The sequence below is a fragment of the Myotis lucifugus genome, unplaced genomic scaffold (genome assembly GCF_000147115.1).
Source record: "Myotis lucifugus unplaced genomic scaffold, Myoluc2.0 scaffold_125, whole genome shotgun sequence".
Taxonomy (NCBI): domain Eukaryota; kingdom Metazoa; phylum Chordata; class Mammalia; order Chiroptera; family Vespertilionidae; genus Myotis; species Myotis lucifugus.
Genome location: NW_005871173.1, coordinates 49,446 through 70,764, shown reverse-complemented (window position 1 = coordinate 70,764; position 21,319 = coordinate 49,446). Strand labels below are relative to the sequence as shown.

Below are 21,319 nucleotides of genomic sequence, written 5' to 3'. Positions count from 1 at the left end.
ACTGAAAGGTGGCATCGCAACCTCCCAATTCCGCCCTGCTCTGTGCATGACAGGGGGCGGCGCCCCACTTCCCCATTCGCCTTTGCTCTGAGCCTGACCAGGGGATGCACCTAGGGATTGGGCATTGGGTCTGCCCTCTGCCACCCGGGAGCGGCCTAAGCCAGCAGGTCGTTATTTCCCAAGGGGTCCCAGACTGCGAGAGGGCACAGGCCGGGCTGGGGGACTCCCCCCCCCCCCAGTGCACAAATTTTTGTGCACCGGGCCTCTAGTTATTAATAATTAGCTAATTCCGGTGGTATCACTATCAGAATCATTTTACACAGTTACCCCTTTATCCTCGGCGCACTTTCTTCATTTGGTTTCCTAGTTTTCTTTCTCTTCCTATGGCTCTGGCTTTCTAGTCTTTCCACAATATTTATTATGTGCAAAGCAGTGTTCTAAGCGTTTGTGATACACCCAAGAGCAAAATAGGCAAAAAGCCCTACCCTTATGTAACTTAACTTCTAGTGGGAGGAGGAAGATCAGCAATAATAAACATAATAAATAAATGTTAGAGTAGAAGCCAAAAGGACAGGAAGTATTAAGTGGTGTTGCATTTTTAAGTAGGGTCGTCAGTGGAAGCTCACTGAAAAGATGACATCACACAGGCAAGCACGTTCCCACCTCAAGGCCTTTGCCCTTGCCATCACTCTGGAATGTTCTCCCCCTTGACTTGAAACGTTCTCCCACTGATATTCCCATGGTGTGCCTCTTTGTGTCCTTTGGGCCTTTATAGAAAGGTTATCTTACAGTCCTCACTTTCGTGGCCACCTCTTTGAAATTACAACTCTCTTTCCCCTTCATTTTAACTACTGTTTTAATCATTTACCTCATTAATTGCTTGATTTCCTACACTGTTATCTCAACTCCATAAGGGCAACTTCATTGCTTGTTTTTTCTCTCTTGTATTCCCAGCTTCTAAAAATGGTTTTAGAAATATCCAGGCTTCCAAATTTTTAATTGGGTCAATATTGCTCATTCATGTTTTCTAAGAATTTGTGCCATTTAACTTTTCAAAATTATTATCAGGAAATTGTTCAAAATTGTCTCTTCTATTTTTTGCTAATCTTTTCTGTGCCCACAGTTAAGCCCCTATGTTTCTCCATACTGTTTCTTTGCACCTTCTCTCTCTCCTTAATTGCACCTTTGACATTGTTGGTTTTCTCTGTCATATCCTAAACACCTTTACCCATCCACTTTCTTACCAGAGGAATAATATTATCAATTTTTAAAAAATATTTTAATAGTTTATTTATTTTTAGAGAGGAAGGGAAATGGAGAGAGAGAGAGAGGGAGAGAGAGAGAGAGAGAGAGAGAGAGAGAGAGAGAGAGAGAGAGAGAGATGTGAGAGCGTAACATCAATTAGTCATTGAACCGGCAAGCTCATGGTGTACACAGGATGATGCCCAACCAATTGAGCCACACCAGCCAGGGCAATTATTACCACTTTTTTAATGGTATCGCCCTGGCTGCTTTGTGAGAATAGATTGGGTTAAAGGGTAGGAGCCACTTAACCAGTTTCAATAATCCAAATAGAGTCACCAGAACCAGGGTGGTCGTCGTGGAGATGGTGAGAAATGGTCAGATTCTGAATAAAATTTTAGGTCAGAGCAAAGAAGATTTTCAGCACTAAATATTGATTATGAAGGAAGGGGAGTCAGACATGGCACCAATTTGGGGACTGAGTAACTGGGAAATGGAATTCTCATCAGTTCAGACAGAGAAATGATAAAACAGATTTGACAGAAATGTGTCTGGATCACAGAAGGGAGGTACAGAGTGACTGAAATACAGCAGTAGCTGCTCTGGGACAGTCCTCTGTCCTCTGGACCAGCTTGGGCCGCACGTACTGACCTCTTTCTGGGCAAGAGAGATGTGTGAGTATCTGTGCAGTTACCTACAGACTCAAAGCAGGTTAAAACGTAGATATGTCAGGATAGAAATAGTTTGCCCCTGGCTTTTTCTACAATGTATTTTTCTACAATGTAAACATTAATATCCTGCCCCAAAATTAATGTCACGTATGTCAACAAACACATATGACTTCAAACATTTTAATTTAGAGCATGAGAGCCTTTCATTCTTTCCTCCCATCAAGTGTTTCTCATAAGGCTTTAGGCTCTTTTTTTGCTTCTGTTTTCTCCAATTAATCCACTAAATACTGATGTGGGAAAAACAATATTCACTTAAACATATCACTCTGGTGGACTAAGGTGTCTTACTTTTCAGTGAGTGACAGCTGTTGAGTATTTATTCTGCTATTGAGAAATAAACTAGGCTCTAGAATATATGGCATGAAATTGTTCACCTCTGTCTTTCTTTACAATTGACTAGAAATTGTGAAATTCATGTAAATCTTTATATAAATAAGTCTGTTGACAGTGAAAACCTCAGAAAACAAATCAAGGGAGATTCAAATTAATCTAAATAAATTACTCAAATTATGGAGTTCTATACAGTCTGCAAAGAATACTTATAAACTTAACATGTGATATCTATGGGAAATTCCCTGTGCTTATTTGAAATCTTCCAACCATAAGGGTATTTTCATAAAATGTTGTAATATAGTCAACTTACTTTAGATGGCAAGCAAATATCACTTTATGATAGCTTGCATGCATTCAAAATAAAAAAAACCATAGCGTCTAATATTTTTTGCCATTAAAGGGTTAAATTAGTTGTGCTTAGTGTTAAGCTTTTAAAAACCAGCATATCTAAAAATTCCAGGGAGGAGGAAAATACCACCAAATCACTGTGTGTGGCAATCATGCCTTTTTCCTTTGGATCATGTACCTTTAAAACGTGTGAATGCATTGCTGTGCGAGTGGCATGTGTGTTTAAAAGATGCCATGATCGTTAGATGCAGCGCTAGCCGGGGCCTTGCAGACCAGCACGGGCTCCTGTGCGAGGGAAAGCCTGTGACAGGCGCCGGGCCGCATGTGGATGTGGCAACAGCATCAAATTGTCGAACACATTGACTCATCGGTGCAGGCTGCAAATTATGCTTCTTAGCCTCCTGTGAACATGTTGCCTCATTTTTTTATTATTTTTTTTCTTAAATCGTATCTTAGGATCTGCTTCAAAACACAGATGCCCACAAAAGAGCCTTCCATGAAATCTACCGGACCCGGTCGGTCAACGGCATCCCAGTGCCACCTGACCAGTTAGAGGACATGGCCGAGAGGTAAGCAGATGTCTTAGATGAAGCCTCTTTGTAAAATGCTCGGTGAATGCTTTTTCCATCGCTTTTCTTTTTTTAATGCATTTGTATTTTCTTGTTCAGAAAGGCTTACATTTGGTAGAGTAAAATTGGACTCGCATAACATATGCTTAAGCATGCCAGCATGCTAACATAGCATTAATTAAAGAGTTAACCTGCTTGTGTTCAGAGCCTGGAAATCACAGAACTGGTTTCTTCAGAGGCTGTATTTTTATTCAGGGCTGTGAGGAACATTATGTAATATTGCAAGAACAGTGTATAAAAGAAACAGATGAGAGATGCTGGCAGGGGAAGGAGCTATATCAAAGGCTTCACTCAATCCCGATTCGCCTTTAAACCCAGAGCCAGAAAAGGGAATCTGATCTCCAGATAGTGATCGATCAGCCAGAGTTTAGAAGACCTGGTGCCTGCATTAGGTTCCTCATGGACTGTGACAGGTTAAGTAAGCCCCGCTCTGTTACTTAGTGACATTCTGTGCATTCTCCTTGTTTTATTTCTAGGTTTCATTTCGTTTCCTCCACATCAGAACTGCACTTAATGAAAATGGAATTTCTAGAATTAAAGTACCGTCTGCTCTCACTGCTGGTTCTTGCAGAGTCGAAGCTGAAGTCTTGGATCATCAAATACGGGAGGAGAGACTCGGTGGAGCTGCTGCTGCAGAACTACATCGTAAGTGTCCCCGGGGCTGGGGTAGCGGAATCAGAGGGCCGGGGATGTCCCATTGAGTACCGGCCAGTGTAGCTGATGACTTCATCTTGGGTTGAAACATGAAGGGTTCCAGTGTGTGAAAGGGGCTCTATAGAAGTCTGTGAGCTATTCATTGCCATCTGAAATATACACCTGTAGTCTTCAGAGATATAAAAGATTTTGCTGCATTAACCATATTGAACCATTGTGACTGACTTTATTGCTTAAAAAAAGAAAAGTTTTTGCATTGTATACCCATGACTTTGACTGTGAGCTCACCATTGAAACAGAGTGAACATACTTAGAGGTTATCTTCTTGTCTTCTAAAACCCAGTCTTGGAGAACAATTCTCAATTGCTGTAAACATTTTTTTTTTTAGATTAGGTCCAGCATGTCTTTTTTATGGTTATTCCCTGAGCATTTTTGCTTCTTATGTGCACCTAGGAAAAGTAAAAAATTGTAAATCTCGGTACCAATTTAATTTTTAAAGATTATCTCATATTTTGGGTTATCAGTAAAGATTATCTCATATTTTAGGTTATTTAGATAGAATAGTAGTTCTGTACTAATGAAGGTATTAGGTTGTTCTATAACTAGGAGTTTCCATTTACATGTAATTAGAGAATTATAATTATCAAAGGCAGCTTATTTCTCTTAAACACCCACCCCCCAAATTTATTAAAAATACAAATTTTCTCACGAAAGAAATGTTAATAGAACATCTCAATTCTGACTTGTTCCATTGATGTTTAATCACAAATTCTAAATAATAAATTAATAAATTCAAAATGTAGGCCCATATGTTACCTACCAGTCACACTAACTGTGTAATTGACATGATTGATACTTGTTGAAACCATGTCTTTATTGAAAAAGCATCCTAGAACCATAAAACATTTTGCTACATTTCAATTTCATTTTCTAAGTGATAAATGAACAACATGCATTTAGGGAGGAAAAGGTTTAACAGGTTTGTGGTAAAATATTTCTTTTGATTTAATTTAGTTTCTCAGAAATAATTGTCAAAATGTGAACTCTGTTGTATGTTCCCTTATTCATTTTTAATTATTTTGAAAAGCAATACAAAAATCTATATTTTTTAACTGCAAGTACTTACATCAGACTTTTAAATATTAAATACAGATATGTATTTATGTATTTGGGTTTAGTCATATAAATGATACACTCTGAACTCAGTAGGTAATTATTCAGGATTTGTCTTTTTCCAGCTATTTAAGGATGACCAGTCAGATTGAAATGCCTAATAGGAGTGTTGCACCAGGTTAATGTTCAACACAACGATGTTAGTAATTCTCTTTGACTTCCTCAAGTAAAAGGTTTGTGAGTGGAGAGTTGTTACCAATGATTTTAAAAAAAGCAGTATTCAGAGGCAGAGCTGCCTCAAACTGATTGCCAAACTGCAGTGGGAAGGCCAGAGAGAGTTGGGGGGCAGGAGGGAGGGGAGTAAGAGATCAACCGAAGGACTTGTATGCATGCATATAAGCATAACTAATGGACATAAGACACTGGGGGGTAAGGGAGGGTAGGGGTGTGCTAAGGGCGGGGGGGAAAAAAAAGGACACTTATGTAATACCCTTTGTAATACTTTAAGCAAAAAATAAAAAAATATAAAAAAAAAATAAAAATAAAAAAAGCAGTATTTTCTGCCAGTCCATAAAGTTCACCATACAGCTCATTTTAAACTGCTTTCTAAGTCAGTCATTTGTAAAATTGCTAGTTATTCTACAAACATAGCAGGTTTCAATGAACATGTTCTAATATTCTTATGCCCTGTGAAAAAGACCTATTTATCACTCATACTATTTCCCAAAAAGGGTTTTATAGTATTTTTTAACAGTTTGAATAACTTTGGAAGATTGAAAATTTGTCATTTGCCAAGGGTTTTCATTTTGTTTCACCAAGGAAACAAAGACGGAACGCTTCAGTCACATGCTCTGGGGGGCCTAGCTGGTAAGGAGTGGAGTCAGGATTTGAATCCATCTCTTTCCTACTCAAAAGCCCTTGTGCTTAAGCAGTAAACTTTACTAACAAAATTGTCTGTGAGGAAATAATTTTTAACTTTAATAGACCAAATCATCAAAAATGATTTCTTATAGCTGAAAGAACTAAAGAATTGTAACTCACATAAATATTAGTTCCATTTAGTATTGGTCCATATTGACAATATTTTCACTTTCATACTGTAGCCAGATAGTTCCTACTATTTCTATTATAGGCAACATGGATTTAGGGCAGGGCAAGGTCAGATGGGGGACCTTATGGAAGCTTGGCCACCAGTCACACAGAAAGGTGTTGAAGCATGGCTAGGTCCTTACTACCCATGTCACTTTTTAAATAGCTTGATTCTAGAAGACTCACTTTTTCCTAAATCTATATATACAAAAGCCTAAGTGACCGTTCGACCGTTTGACATTCGACTGGTAGCTATGATGCGCACTGACCACCAGGGGGCAGATGCTCAACACAAAGGCATGGAACTGACTGATGAATCTCAGAGGGTAGGGGGGAGGGTGGGAAGAGATTAAAAAAAGATCTTATATACATACTAGAGGCCCAGTGCACGGATTTGTGCACCGGTGGGGTCCCTTGGCCTGACCTGTGGGGATCAGGCCAAAACCAGCAGTCCAAAATCCCCCGAGGGGTCCTGGATTGCAAGAGGGCACATGCCAGGCTGAGGGACCCCACCGTGCATGAATCCATGCACCAGGCCTCTAGTTTAATAATGATGATAATAATAAAAATAATAATAATAGGAATTTTCTAAGGAACAAAGACTGACACAAACTGTTTTACTTCTACCTGACACCCCACAGACACTCTCTTATCCTTTTGGAGTTTGGAGGAAAATCACTCTCTTTAAAACAGACTATTTCAAAGAGTATAAAGACTTTCAAGTAAAATTAGAAATCAGGTTCTCAAATATAATCCTTTCCTTGTTTTCTAAAAATAATTTACTGTAGTGAACCATATGCTGCAGTATCACCTAATAACCAAAATAATATCCAGGATGTAAAATTTCCATAATTATCTTTGCCTTAGTCTGAATTCTCAATTAAATCTTTTAAAAATTTATTTTTCAATTAAATTGGGCACACCCCACACCGGGGATCTAGTCCTCAATCTGGGCATGTGCCCTGACTGGGAATTGAACCATGACCTCCTGGTTCATAGGTCAATGCTCAACCCCTGAGCCACGGTGGCTGGGCCTAATTTGTACTTCTTAATCCCTTCACTTTTTTCACCCAGTCTCCCAACTACCTTGTTCTCTGGCAACCATCACTTTCTATTGAGTCTGTTTTTGTTTTGTTTGTTCATTTATATTTTGTTCTTTAGATTCTGCATATAAGTGTTCATTGCATTATTTACATTAACCAAGACATGGAAGCAACCCAAGTGCCCATCAATAGATAAGTGAATAAAAAGTCGTGGTGCATATACACAATGGAATATCACATGGCCATAAAAAAGAATGAACTCTGACCATTTGCAACGGCATGGATGGATTTAGCGGATACTATGCTAAGTAATATAAGTCAGACAGAGAAAGACAAATACCACATGATTTCACTTATATGCAGAATCTAAAGAACAGAATAAAAGAACAAACAACAGAAACAGACTCAATTCAATCTTACTCATATAAAAAATACTTTTTTTAAAGGTTAGAAAATTAGAGAATGTGCTTTCTATTACTTCTTGTACAAGGTACATGGCCTGCAGCTGGTAAGTACTTAATATATTCCAGGAAAATACTTCACAAATGCTTGTTGAATAATTTAGGCTACTGATAAAAGATTACATAATATAATGAAAATCAGAAGATGACCGGTTTGGTTCTTGCTCTCAGAATTGGTCTTAATATGACCCTGTTGGTTAACACATGCTTCACTTTTACTCTGGAAAAAATAGGATAAATTTTGTTCTTTCACATAAAATAAAAGAAGAGCTCTAGGAACTTTGGACTATGTGAATGCAACATAAATAACATGAACATTTATTTTATTGTTTATGATTATTTTATTAATGTACATAGACAATTCTGATGAAACCACTCCTCAGAATTGATTTTTAAAGTCTTAAATTATCTGGCTTAGCTCCCTTTGAGTGAAATTGATGAGCCTTTTATTTCTTATACCTATATTTATCTTGTGTGAGAGTAGAAATACAGTCTTTTCCACTAAGACTTTGATTTTAGTGGCACAAAGAGGTATCTTATTTTTCTTTAAATGTCTACTGACTAATGCGGCTTATTTGTTCAACTTGACATCCAAATGTAAACCTTATTTTGAAAGAAATACAGGAATCCTGTTGCTATTATTTTAAACACGCATTTGTGTTTACTTTTGCAAAATCTGAGAGATTGTCTCTAGATAGTTCACAGTAAAAAGGTTTGGCACTCTTCCTGCTAAAGTAATTCTAACAGACGAAATAATTCATATTAAAAAGTGGATTTACTAAATATCCAGAAAAAAGAATCAAGATAAATGAAACAATTCAAAAGTAAAATAATAAAGAAAGCATTGTCCTCTAAAAATTGTTTAGCTTTCCTCATGGGAGCTGAAAAAAACTTTAATAAAACTCTACAGTATTAATAATATTCTTAAAACATTCCCTTTTCTCCCTCCCCCCCCCCTTTGACCAGAAATGAAACTAGAAAAAACTTTTCTCTCTTCTTCATTTTCAATTTGTTTGTAAACTGCTCCAGCCAAAGCCTAATTAAGTCTTTCTGTCCAGTAGAGGCACGATTTCCCATTTCTTTGGCACTTGGAACAATTTTCCCATTAGCTTCTTGAAGTTTTTGCCCAAACTAAAAGCTGTTTTTAAAACTTTCCCAGAGATATTTATCTTTTCAATTTCTTACAGTGTCTTGAAGATTAGGTGTAATTTTCCTTTAAAAAAAATCAAATCATGACTTGCTTACTTGATTAAGTTACTAAAAATGTAAATTACAGTAAATTACTTTTTCTCCAGTTGCGGGGCAGGGAGAGGTTAAAAAAGTAGCATATCAGGCTAACTAACGAGTCAACCAGACTATTGTGGAATTACTTTATTCTCACACAAAAATAATGAAGCCTATTAAAATTATTGAATAAAGTATTCATCATAGGGCCCCTCATTCTAAGCAACTCACAGCTTGCTCTCTTTACCATTTCCCTGGAGAACAGTTAATATGTAAGTAAATGCTTTTACACATAAGATGATATGAAACGTATTATACAGGTAATTTTTAAATGTTACGATGAAATATGATAAATGTTTATCAATAAAATCTAGGGATGACTATGCAATTGCTGTCTGAGTAGTTTTGCACCTGCACACAAGCATTTTGCATCTTCTTATTAAGCATCCATCAGCCTACTATTGAGGACTTCAGCTGGTTTTTGAAGGCTAATTTTGCATTTTATTATAATGACATCAAGTATTTCAGTGAGTTCCAATCATACGACCTAATTATGCTGTTAAGAGAATTTAAAGAGCTTTTGGTGATATGTTGTTACCTGTAATTACATCAATTTCCTACTTTGGAGAAGTAGGAATAATCTTTGAAACAGGAGCTATTTCATATTTATGGGAGTTAACTGTTGTAAAACTTACCTAAGGATTTGTTGTGTGTTCTCAATTTTATATTATCCATTTGCTGATAGCAACTCTATTACACATGTAAATTACATACTGACATAGGCATGCCTTATCTGTAATTTTTATACTAAGAAATAGAAATTGGAGATCATGGATAACATGGGTGGAATGTGAGATTATTAAACATTTTTCTACTTGTAAACATTTTTGTACTTATTCTTTATTTTAAGGGAAGTATGCAATGTGCCATTTATTTATAATCTGAAGTTCCTTGGAGCAATCATTCACCAGAATTATGGTTCAAAAAGCAACAGAATTTCGCTGCTACACCCCAGTGGGGCACTCGATGATGTTCTTCTAAATTTAGTGCTTTCTAAATGTTAGCCTCAGGTCCCCTGAAGAAACATCTAAAAACAAACCCTTGGGTAGAGAGGAAATAGAACATTTTCTCAGTCTAGGGGTGAGTTAGAATTCAAAGTGTGGAAATACTTTATATTCTCAGAATAATTAAGTTATTTATGGCAGTTGAATTGATTTGATATTTTTAGGAAGAAGGAGGTTGGTAAATTGGGGGAGCATATTCCCATACTGAAGAAAGTTGGGTTTGTCATTTCCACCTAAGCCAGTATTTGTTATCTTCTAACTATTCCTCCTTTTCTAGACTTTTATAGAAAATAGCAAGTTCTTTGAACAATATGAAGTGACATACCAGATCTTGAAACAGACAGCAGAGATGTACGTCAAAGCTGATGGTTCAGGTAAAACTTGTGACAGAATTTGTTTCAGTGTTGAATACAGGAAAATTTAGGAACTACAGATTTCTATATGAAAAAATACAGATTTCTATATGAAATCATTTTTTGTTCTCTTGTGGAATCTTTGTGTGATCATATCATTGGCCTAGAGAGCATACATTGGATTCAGCCCCACTGACTTTGTATGATGCCTAACCTGCATCATCATATGTGTGTGTGTGTGTGTGTGTGTGTGTGTGCGCGCGCGCGCACGCATGTCTATATGTGATCTAAGGGACAGCAAAATGAACATTCATTTTCTAAATTCCAATTTTCCAACCTATGTTCAATTCTGAGGATTAATAGCAAAAAAAATGGACTAACTTGAATATTTAATAAAGTAAAAGAAAACTTAAGTTTGTGTAAAGACCTAAGTTGTAAAATATTCTTGTTTCAACTTGTAAACATGTCATATTTGCTGAAAATGAGCTATAGCATTTGTGATTGATACTATATGTGTGTCTCTCTATTTGAGTGCATATAAAACGTGAACAAATATATGTGTCACTTACTGCATCCCATTTATTAAGAATTTTAAATATATTATCATCTTTGAATAAGATATTTGAATAAGATATTTGAATAAGATATTCTTTAATCTTTGAATAAGATATTTTCAGCAATAACTGATTGAAATTCTAAAGAATTATAAATGCATACCAATGTAATAGACTCTAGAAAAAAGATATGGTAGATTTAAAATATAAAATAAAGATTGTGCCCTAGCCAGTTTGGCTTAGTGCACAGAGCATCAAGCCTGCGGACCAAAGGGTCCTGGGTTCGATTCCGCTCCAGGGCAGGTACCTCGGTTGCAGACTCCTCCCTGGCCTCGGCCCTGGTCAGGGCATATGCAGGAGGCAACCAATCGATGTCTTTCTCTCAAGACATCTTTCACTCTCTCTAAAATTCAATGGAAAATAGCCTCAGGCGAGGATTAAAAAATAATAATAAAATAAAATAAAGTTTGCCATGTGTTTTATCTGTGTCAGTGGAAGAAGCCGAGAATGTGATGAAATTCATGAATGAAACCACTGCGCAGTGGAGGAACCTGTCGGTGGAAGTCCGCAGCGTGCGGAGCATGCTGGAGGAAGTCATCGCCAACTGGGATCGCTATGGCGACACTGTGGCCGGGCTGCAGGCCTGGCTAGAGGATGCCGAAAAAATGCTAAGTCAATCGGAGCTTGCCAAAAAGGTGAGGCTGCTTCTGACAAGAGGAGAAGAGCATGCGTAAATTTAAAATAAAGATTGCAAGAATCCCGACTTTGCCTGAAAAGTTGCACATTCAGGGTAGTAAGTTATTTTATACTAAGAAGTGCACCGCTTTATAAAAGTTACGTTAGAACAGTTCCCTGTCTGATAGTTCAGTGTTTGATTTTGCGTTCAGAAGAGCAAGAACTGATGGGGGAAAGGCAAGCCCAGTGGGCAGCAGAGGGCGCTGTACTCACAAGGTCTGCACCTGAGAGGCCATATTCAGGGCACTGCCCTGTGGATTTCCAAATTTAAGATTAAAACATAGCACTGATCTGTGGGATGGCATCCGCGGTTAACAGATGGGTCACTGCATTTTTTGTCTCTTTGGATATTATTTTTCAGATCTTATTAACCTCTGTCCAGGGTCTCATTCTCAGCAGGCATGATTCCCTTCCTCCATTTACAGGTGTACATGTGCATATGCAAAAATTACTGTTTTATTTTAATGTCACTCACATTTGAAAATAACATGAAATAGACTGATTTCTCTATAAACAGGGGTGGGCAACAGTCAGTTTATAATTGTGAGTATGTGAAACAGACTTCATTCTTGTATTTTATTTTTTGATTATTATTTATTTGTAGTATCTGTCTTATGGTTGCTATTAATTCACATCCTTACTTATGATTTATCTTTTAGGTAATTATGGATGGTAATGTAAACCTACCTTTTCCCACCCCTGTATAGACTTCTTAATGGGAGCCAGACATTTCCCACGGAAAAATCAATTTACATGTATAAGAAGTTAAAATGCCAGACTCCATTAAATATAGTACATATGTTAGAATTAACTGCTTGCCGTCCAGGATTGGTTCATCTATCATTGTGTTATAAAGTAGAAGTATCATTTTAAAAATGTTTTACCATTTCATATTTCATTTAGGTTACATATTCTTGTGTGGCTGATGGTGACAGAAACGATATAGCTATACAGATTTTGGCTTTTCTGATTAGACCACAGTGCCTGTGTAGATGTCATATGTGTTAATTTTATCCAAGGAAACATAACTGCCAGAAACAGAACTGTTCTCGTCTATTTATGGAGGAAGAACTCCCACACAGAGCTTATGAAATGGATTTTGAATTATCTTTTGTTTCCATGCTTTCACTGTGGTGTGTGTGTGTGTACATACACTGGCACATACACGCTTAACTTGAAATCAGGTGGAAACTACTTCATTGTCAACTGTGTAACATTAAACAGATGAGGGAGGATGTTATTGTATTCAATTGTATTCAGTGTTCCTGGCCCCAGATATTTAACTTTTAAATTTCCTTTGATTTGATGGTTTAGCTCCATGATTAGTGATTATCTTGATGATCTACTGTATTCAGATTTTAAAACCAAAAGTTTGTTTACAATTTTTTTTTGAGGAAGTCAAGCAAGTATGTCTTTCCAATCTATATTTTCCTACAATAGTATCTCTTTATTGTTGTTGTTTGTTAATCCTCACCCGAGGATATTTTTTTTCCATTGATTTTTAGAAAGAGTGGAAGGGAGGGGGAGAGACAGAGAGAGAAACATCTATGTGAGAGAGACACATCAATTGGTTGCCTCCCCTCATGTGCCCCAACCAGGGCCAGGGATCAAGCCTGCAACCTAGGTGCATGCCCTTGACTGGAATCGAACCCAGAACCCTTCAGTCCAAAGGCCGACACTCTATCCACTGAGCCAAACCGGCTAGGGCAATAGTATCTTTTATATGACTCTGACACTGACATTTACTCACTGGTAGACAATGTATAAGTCCTTTTTGCTCACAGAAATCCCACTTTTCATCTGAAAAATAGCAATAACAGAAATGGTCACATTTTGTTTTGTCTTCAGCAAAAGATATGGCATAGATGTTTTTTATAGAAATACACTCAGCATTTCTAGTTCACACTTTTGAAACTCTTTATTAAATAGTTGCATTTTGAGAGTTAGGATTTACCTTAAAATGTACAAATTTTCAAACAAAGATATTTCTCTTAGTTTGGTCATCATCATATTCTTTATTAAATTTGGCGTATGGTTTACAATAGGATGCATTGTTTATTGTCTAGGACTTTTTTCGAAATTTGCCTCATTGGATACAGCAACACTCTGCCATGAATGATGCTGGCAATTTTCTCATTGAAACGTGTGACGAGGTGGTTTCCCGTGACCTTAAACAGCAGTTATTATTGCTCAATGGGCGCTGGAGGGAGCTGTTCATGGAAGTCAAGCAAGTACGTCTTTCCAATCTATATATGCCTGAAACATGTATGTGTTATAAACATTGCATTGAACAGTCTGTTTAGAGACTATTTGTTAGTCTCTAATAACATAGGCTTATTAAAGCCAAGTCCAGATGTGTCTAGATCTGTTATATTTATCCTTGGTCCTTTATTCGTCCCCCTGAATAACAGAGGGACATAACAGAAATGTAGAGTTTGAGTAATGATTATACTGCCATATGGGACCTATGCATATGGAACGATTCATGTTTCAAATTATAATTCTTCACTTCTGTGCTACTTCCTTTTCCTTTTTTCTTTTTTTTACTTTCATGGTCATTGGGCTTCAAGTGTATCTAACATAAGAGTCAGGAATGAGAGTCTTTCTTACCATGTAAGGGTTGCAGAGAGTACATGGAAGTGAAGGTCACAGACGTCCAATCCCGGCTTCATGATTGTCAGTGACGTCCCCTCCCTTTCCTTAACAGTATGCGCGAGCTGATGAGGTGGACAGGATGAAGAGGGAATACACAGACTGTGTCACTGCCCTGTCTGACTTTGCAACTGAAGCCCACAGGAAGCTTTCCGAACCCTTGGAAGTCTCTTTTATTAACGTCAAGTTATTAATTCAAGACCTGGAGGTGAGAGGGCTCTCTGGACCATAAAGTGAAAAGCCTTGTCGATTGTGAAAATCAAGATCAGTGAACTTGCTCAAATCATTGCAAAGCTTTTTCTGTGTCTCTTTTGATATGTGTGTATTTTCATTGGTACCTCCAAAAATATTTTTAAATTGTGTTTTTAAAAAACTATTTGAATTTTTAAAGGTGTATTTGGGCCATAAAGTAACTTCAAAATAATCTTTTAAGTAGGATATTATTTTTTCTTCAACCAAATTATAAAGCACTAGAGGAAAACAGGAGTCTGTAGATGGCACCTCTGCATAAAAATCTCCAGCAGTAACATTATAAAATGGATGGTGCTATTTAAGTAGTTTGAATACCTCACAGCCCTCAAAATGAAGTAATGGAAGGATAGTTAATGACATGAAAAACTTTTCCAATACACTATTAAGTGAGAAAAGTAAAAAATAGCATCATCTCTTTTTTTTTTTTGGTAAAAATTAAAAATGAGTGTAAACACACACAGGAAGCAACATCAATGATGTAATGTTGGGTTGATGGCGCTGGTGATCACTTTGTCGGACTTTAACTTAAATTTCCTTTATCCTCATTTATCTCTATTTAATACATTTTCTGCAATGACAATGTGTTATTTTTTAAAGAAAATAAATTTAATTTCTAAACTTAGAGCAATTGCCCCAAAGTGTTCACATACATTTACCTGATATAATGTTTACATACTACATTAACACATATGTTGAAAGTGTGAAGATCACTTCAGCATATGTCAACTAAGGATTTCTGCTTAGTTTTTTAATTTCTTTATTGATTAAGGTATTACATATGTGTCCTTACCCCCCCCCATTACCCCCCATACCTCACCCCCCCGCTCATGCCCTCATCCCCCTGTTGTCTGTGTCCATTGGGTAGGCTTATATGCATGCATACAAGTCCTTTGGTTGATCTCTCCCCTTTACCCCCACCCTCCCCTACCTTCCCTCTGAGGTTTGATGGTCTGATCGATGCTTCTCTATCTCTGGATCTGTTTTTGTTCATCAGTTTAGTGGGGTTTTTTTTAAGCTTTTACTTAGCTATATGATATTACCAACATATAATATATTAGTAATGAAGGAAAGCAATAACTGGAATCTCCAAAGGTTTATGAGCATAAGTATAGAATGTTCTGTAGAACATATTGACTTTTTCCCAGCCTTCTGCAGAATCCTGAAATGGAAAGGTGCTAACTTCGCTGTTCACTGATTCCTGCAGGACATTGAGCAGAGGATACCTGTGATGGATGCTCAGTACAAGATCCTCACAAAGACAGCGCACCTCGTTACCAAAGAGAGCTCCCAAGAGGAAGCTAAGGAAATGTTTGCGACCATGTCTGGGCTCAAAGAGCAGCTGACCAAGGTGGGGGGATACTTTATGCAAGTTACCCTCTGGGACCAACTCTGCCTCCTGCGCGCCCTACCTCCTCTGTCACCGGGGGCAAATCCTTTACTTGTCAACAAATCATGCTTTTGTTTCTCTTTGTGATTTAGTAACTTTTTCATCTAGTAACTGCCATGAGTTTTAAAAATGAAACTCTGGGGCTGATACCAGCTATTCCCTCTGTTGACTTAGAAGCATTAGTAGCTGTATTTTAATAGAAAGATAAGCCTCTTCAGGGCAAGAGGAGACCAACGAAATATGATTAAACAAAAGGGGGAGAAGTAGAGGAGGAGGAAAGAAGAGGAAGGGATCAGATATTTAAATGAGAAAGAATTCCAAAATGGCCCCTTTTTTGATCATTTATTTGGTGTGCCCTTACTCTAAAAGTACTTATGCTATTTTCTTCCTGGGCGATTGGGAGACATTTTCACGAGAAAACTCTGTGGCATTTACGTGTGTCACTGGTTTAGTAATATTGTCTTGTATATAAAAATTGAACAACGCATAGGAAATACCATGAAACAAATGCCTGTGGCGATCTGTAACCACAGAATGACCACATCACTAGAGAAAATGTTCCTGAGAGCCATGACCTGTGCCCTCCGCTTGTGGCGCTTAATGGCTTTTAACAGAATCTTTGTCTTTGTGCTTTTAAAGGTCAAAGAACGTTACTCCCCACTCCTGTATGAGTCTCAGCAGCTGTCAGTTCTGCTGGAGGAACTAGAAAAGCAGATGACGCTCTTCTATGACTCACTTGGGAAAATCAGTGAGATTATAACAGTGCTTGAGCACGAGGCACAGTCTAGTGCTCTTTTTAAACAAAAACACCAGGTAAGAAAACGTCCCTTTCGGGAGACACGGTTATTTTTAAAGCATGTGTAGTAAAATTGAGGTAGTGCTTATTTATAGACACTCTATAACCAGGCTAGCACATAATGCATACTCTGTAACTGGTAGCAATTATTATTATTGTTATTATTATTATTAATTACAGAGAGACAATGATTACACTGCCAAGCCCTATTCTAATGAGTTCTCATCATATTGAATAAAAAGTATTTTCTATTTTGAGCCATAGTGCCATTTCTTACATTCTCAAATTGCTATAAATTGGCATCAAAGAATCTTTCCACAAATAAAATGCTTACTGTTGAGTAATAATGATATTTAATAATACCTCTCTAAATGTTACCTCCTAAATCTTCAAAAAACCAAAAACGTGTCCTTATTCTGTTTTGCCAAAGCAAAACCAAAATTCTGCTCTAGATATTTGAATCTAGATTACCAAAGCATGTATCCAAATTAGCCATTTGAAATATTTTTCCAAAGCAATTGAGGATGTTGAAATGCAAATGGATTCAAGTCAAAAAAATGACTGTCGTCCTGGGACTGGGTTGGACCATCCCCATGCTGTCCGCTGCGGAAATCACTGATGCCAGGGCGCGGGGCAGAGGCGGAGGCCTGTGCACATCGCTTCCCGTCCTGTCAATGTGTGTCCATTGCGAGTCCTCCCACGCCCACTGGTCGGCTGCCGCTTGTGGTTAGGATCTGGGGACCAGCGTTTTATCAATGAGGTGGTTAGCTTGTGAACCTTAGAATTCAAAAGGACTCCACACAATTTACACAAATAATACACAATCTGCGTCTCACTCAGTCAAGTATGATGTGCATGGTGCTAACTTCATTTAGTCAGACTCTACCCTGCTCTGTAGGTTGATCTCATTATTGTTTGCTCAGTACACCAGAAGCCTGTTATTTGGTTGGAGAAATGCAGGTACAGGGCAAATAACAATTTTTGATGCTCCCACTTTCTGCTAAGGTTAATAAGATGGGCTTGAAATATTTTTTTAAAATCTCAAAAAAACGTAAAAAGCCCAGATTTCAGTGATTGCTTAACATTCTGGGGGGAAAAATAATAACCTCTCTGTGCTTTTGATTTCGTTTATTGCTGGTGAAAAAAGCCTAAAGCTGTATCATGCTGTTCTTACTATTTTGTAATGATTCCTCTCTTTCCTTCTCTTTCTCGCCCTTTCACATTCTATTGCTGTGGGTTTCCTTCCCTCCTAGGAGCTGCTAGCTTGTCAGGAAAGCTGTAAGAAGGCCATGGCACACATTGAGAAAGGCAGTCAGAGTGTTCAGAAGTTTGTGACCTTGAGCCACGTGCTGAAGCATTTTGATCAGACGAAGCTGCAGAGAAAGACTGCTGAAGTCCACGTGGCCTTCCAGGTGAGTTCTCTCCCCGCTGGGAATGTGAGCGGGGGACAGTGCCAGCAATAAGGACACAGAGCCATCATGGGTCATGCCTTCACTCTTGCTAAATGCCTCACCCACTGGTGTTTGGAAACCAACATTTCACTTATATCTCTAATATTAACATCCATTAATATTAAAAGGGGTTAATTCTTACTATAATGAAATGTATTCCTTCCAAGTGGTTTTTAAAGAAACAATGTTCCTTAACAAAGTGATACTTTAACGAGAAAGCATCCCATTATGATTATTTTTCTAAATCAAGAATATGGTCAAGAAAACTGGAGACTGGAAGAAACATGTGGAAACCAACAGCCGCCTGATGAAGAAGTTTGAGGAGTCTCGGGCGGAGCTGGAGAAGGTGCTGCGGGTGGCACAGGAGGGCCTGGAGGAGAAGGGGGACCCGGAAGAGCTCCTGTGGAGACACACCGTGAGTGCATCCCTGTCACTGTGCAATCCGGGGTCAGGATCTCCCCCTGGCCTTCCAGAATGTTCTGCCAAATCTGAAAACTGAAAATATTTTTTTTCTAAAAATTATAAAGTACGGGTTGGATGTTGGATGTGGGTGGCTTCTGAGTCATAACTCTAGATGATTATAGTTCATTCCTGAAAAAAACACACACACAAAAACAAGAGCAGTTGCTGGGAAGGTTTGGCGAGGGCAGCAGCTGGCTTGAGGCTTGCTCAGAGGGGTGGCTGCTTCTCTATGCTTCCCTTCCAATGTGGCCCTTTATTCCCCCTCCCCCCCACACACACACACCCTCTCCCTCTCCATGGCAGGAGTTCTACGGTCAGCTGGACCAGAGGGTGCTCAACGCCTTCCTGAAAGCCTGCGACGACCTCACAGACATCCTGCCTGAGCAGGAGCAGGCGGGCCTGCAGGAGGCGGTGAGGAAGCTGCACAAGCAGTGGAAGGTGAGCGGGCACAGGAAGGGGGCCTGGTGTCATTGCGGACGGAGGGAAGGGCAGGAGGGCGTTAGGGTCGACTGTACGAGAAATTTAGAAATTCAGGAAACTACTTTTCCCATTAAAATAAATGAACTAGAATGGAGCATGATGAAAATAGTAGAATTTCCTTATTCCTATCTTTCAGTAACAGCAATTTGTGATCAGAGGGTACTCATGATGTCACTAGGCCCTAAAGGGGTTGTCACTGCAATTGGAAATGTACAGAGTCAGTGACGGTATCGTATTCTTCCAAATCTTTCTGTGCAATGTAGGATCTTCAAGGAGAAGCCCCATATCATTTGCTCCATCTGAAGATCAAGGTGGAGGAGAATAAATTCTTGGCCTGTGTGGAAGAATGCAGAACTGAGCTGGCCCGGGAGACCAAGCTGGTGCCCCAGGAAGGCAGTGAAAAGATGATTAAAGAGCACAGGGTGCGTCACGCTCCCCCGAGTGCAGTCACGCAGTCACATGGTCACTTAAAGGACATGACTGATGCTTTGGGTTGGGTCTGGAAACACCGAATGGTTTAATTCCTTTACACCGAGAGTCTAATGGAATCTTCCTTTTGTGTGTGTGTGTGTGTGTGTGCGTGTGTGCGTGTGTGTGTGTGCGTGTGTGTGTGTGCGTGTGTGTGTGTGTGTGTGTGTGTGTGTAAAGATAAACCTATTGAGTGGCTCCTCACAGGGATTCTATAATGTTTCTTGCCCATTAGATCTTCTTCAGTGACAAAGGGCCGCATCACCTCTGCGAGAAAAGGCTGCAGCTCATTGAGGAGCTGTGTCTGAAGCTCCCAGGCCGGGACCCAGTAAGGGACACGCCTGGAGCCTGTCAGGCGACGCTCAAGGAGCTCAGGGCTGCCATCGAGAGCACCTACACGCAGCTGGTGGAGGACCCCGACAAGTGGAAGGACTACACCAGCAGGTAGCCTTGGCATTGTTCCCAGACAAGGACATCGTCTATTTTAGTTGTGTTAATTCATAGACTTTTACAAAACAAGAAATGACATATGGTCCAGCCTATGCAATGAAGGAAATCAGATTGTATGGCGTTGCCCAGGTTCTTATGTAAAACGGCTTCATTCAATAAAAAGAGCGGGTTTTATTCAGAAAAGGTGAAGCACTTCATTTTCAAATGACTCTTTCTCTCTCTTCTTTCTTCCTGATTTCAGAGAAGAAGGAAGAAGGAGAGAGAGATAGAAACATCAGTGATAAGAAATCAGCTGCCTTCTGCACACCCCCCAGTGGGGATTGAGCCCGCAACCTGGGCATGTGCCCTCACTGGTAATCGAACCCTGACCTCCTGGTTCATAGGTCGACACTCAACCACTGAGCCATGCCGGCTGGGCAGGTGTGATCTGCTTGAGGCAGCATTGGTTCATGTCTTTCTCTGGGATTGCCACATGTCCCTGAAGGGGGACTTCTGATTCTTTAGGGTTACATGTGAGGTTCTGTCCTCGCTCCCAGGTGCCCAGGCCGCGGACAGACACAGCTCTTTCCTCAGCTGAGCTCCGCCTGCTCCACCTGTTCTTCCCCCGAGTGCCTGGGCACAGAGGTGGCCGCGCCTGCCCAGAGCTTCATGTTTCTTTAAAGAACAGTTTCCAGGAAATCTGTTAATCAATTTTCTAATCACTTGAGTGTCGAATTTCCATGAATGAATTCAAACTAGAGAATGTAGTGGCTCAGTGGCTGAGTGTTGACCTATCAACCAAGAGGTCAGGGTTCAATTCCCAGTTGGGGCACATGCCCGGGTTGTAGGCTCGATTCCCAGTGTGGAATGTACAGGAGGCAGCCGATCCATGATTCTCTCTCATCATTGATGTTTCTATCTCTCCCCTCTGCCTTCCTCTATGAAATCAATAAAAAATATGTATTTTTTTAAAAATGTATTCTAACCGTCCTGAAGTGTTCTCCCTTTAATGAGATAATGTCTGTGTCGTTTCAGAATTTCCGAGTTCTCATCTTGGATCGCTGCAAAGGAGACACAGCTGAAGGGGATTAAGAAGGAGGCCATCAATACCGCCAACCATGGAGAGGTGAAGCGGGCGGTTGAGGTAAGTCCTGGGACACTATTTGTCACTGGAAAATTTCCACTAATAAAAAAAGTGATAGACAATCTAACTGGTGTCTTTCTTACTTTCTATAAAAGATTACGTTCTTGAAAACTAACTAAAAAATAAGAGCCCTTGTGTTACTGTGAGAACTATAGGGAGTTTTTCTCTGGAACCATTGTTGGCTTTGAGATTTAGTCATGCTCAGTGGTGCCTTTAAGGCATCTC

General features: G+C 39.2%; 1 protein-coding gene across 1 annotated transcript in view; it reads left to right on the top strand.

Moving 5' to 3' along the window:
- The window catches only part of LOC102416882 (nesprin-1), a gene marked incomplete at its 3' end in the record, with an annotated part of 177,120 nt that overhangs the window by 106,806 nt on the left and 48,995 nt on the right, over nucleotides 1-21,319 (top strand). Inside the window, exons 13-26 of the mRNA XM_023758190.1 lie at nucleotides 3,111-3,223; nucleotides 3,760-3,928; nucleotides 10,209-10,305; nucleotides 11,331-11,533; nucleotides 13,640-13,804; nucleotides 14,281-14,433; nucleotides 15,682-15,825; nucleotides 16,504-16,677; nucleotides 17,914-18,072; nucleotides 18,362-18,526; nucleotides 18,877-19,011; nucleotides 19,317-19,475; nucleotides 19,757-19,965; nucleotides 20,986-21,094. Coding sequence (XP_023613958.1) covers nucleotides 3,111-3,223; nucleotides 3,760-3,928; nucleotides 10,209-10,305; nucleotides 11,331-11,533; nucleotides 13,640-13,804; nucleotides 14,281-14,433; nucleotides 15,682-15,825; nucleotides 16,504-16,677; nucleotides 17,914-18,072; nucleotides 18,362-18,526; nucleotides 18,877-19,011; nucleotides 19,317-19,475; nucleotides 19,757-19,965; nucleotides 20,986-21,094 — 2,154 coding nt within the window. The remainder of the gene's footprint in view (nucleotides 1-3,110; nucleotides 3,224-3,759; nucleotides 3,929-10,208; nucleotides 10,306-11,330; nucleotides 11,534-13,639; nucleotides 13,805-14,280; nucleotides 14,434-15,681; nucleotides 15,826-16,503; nucleotides 16,678-17,913; nucleotides 18,073-18,361; nucleotides 18,527-18,876; nucleotides 19,012-19,316; nucleotides 19,476-19,756; nucleotides 19,966-20,985; nucleotides 21,095-21,319) is intronic.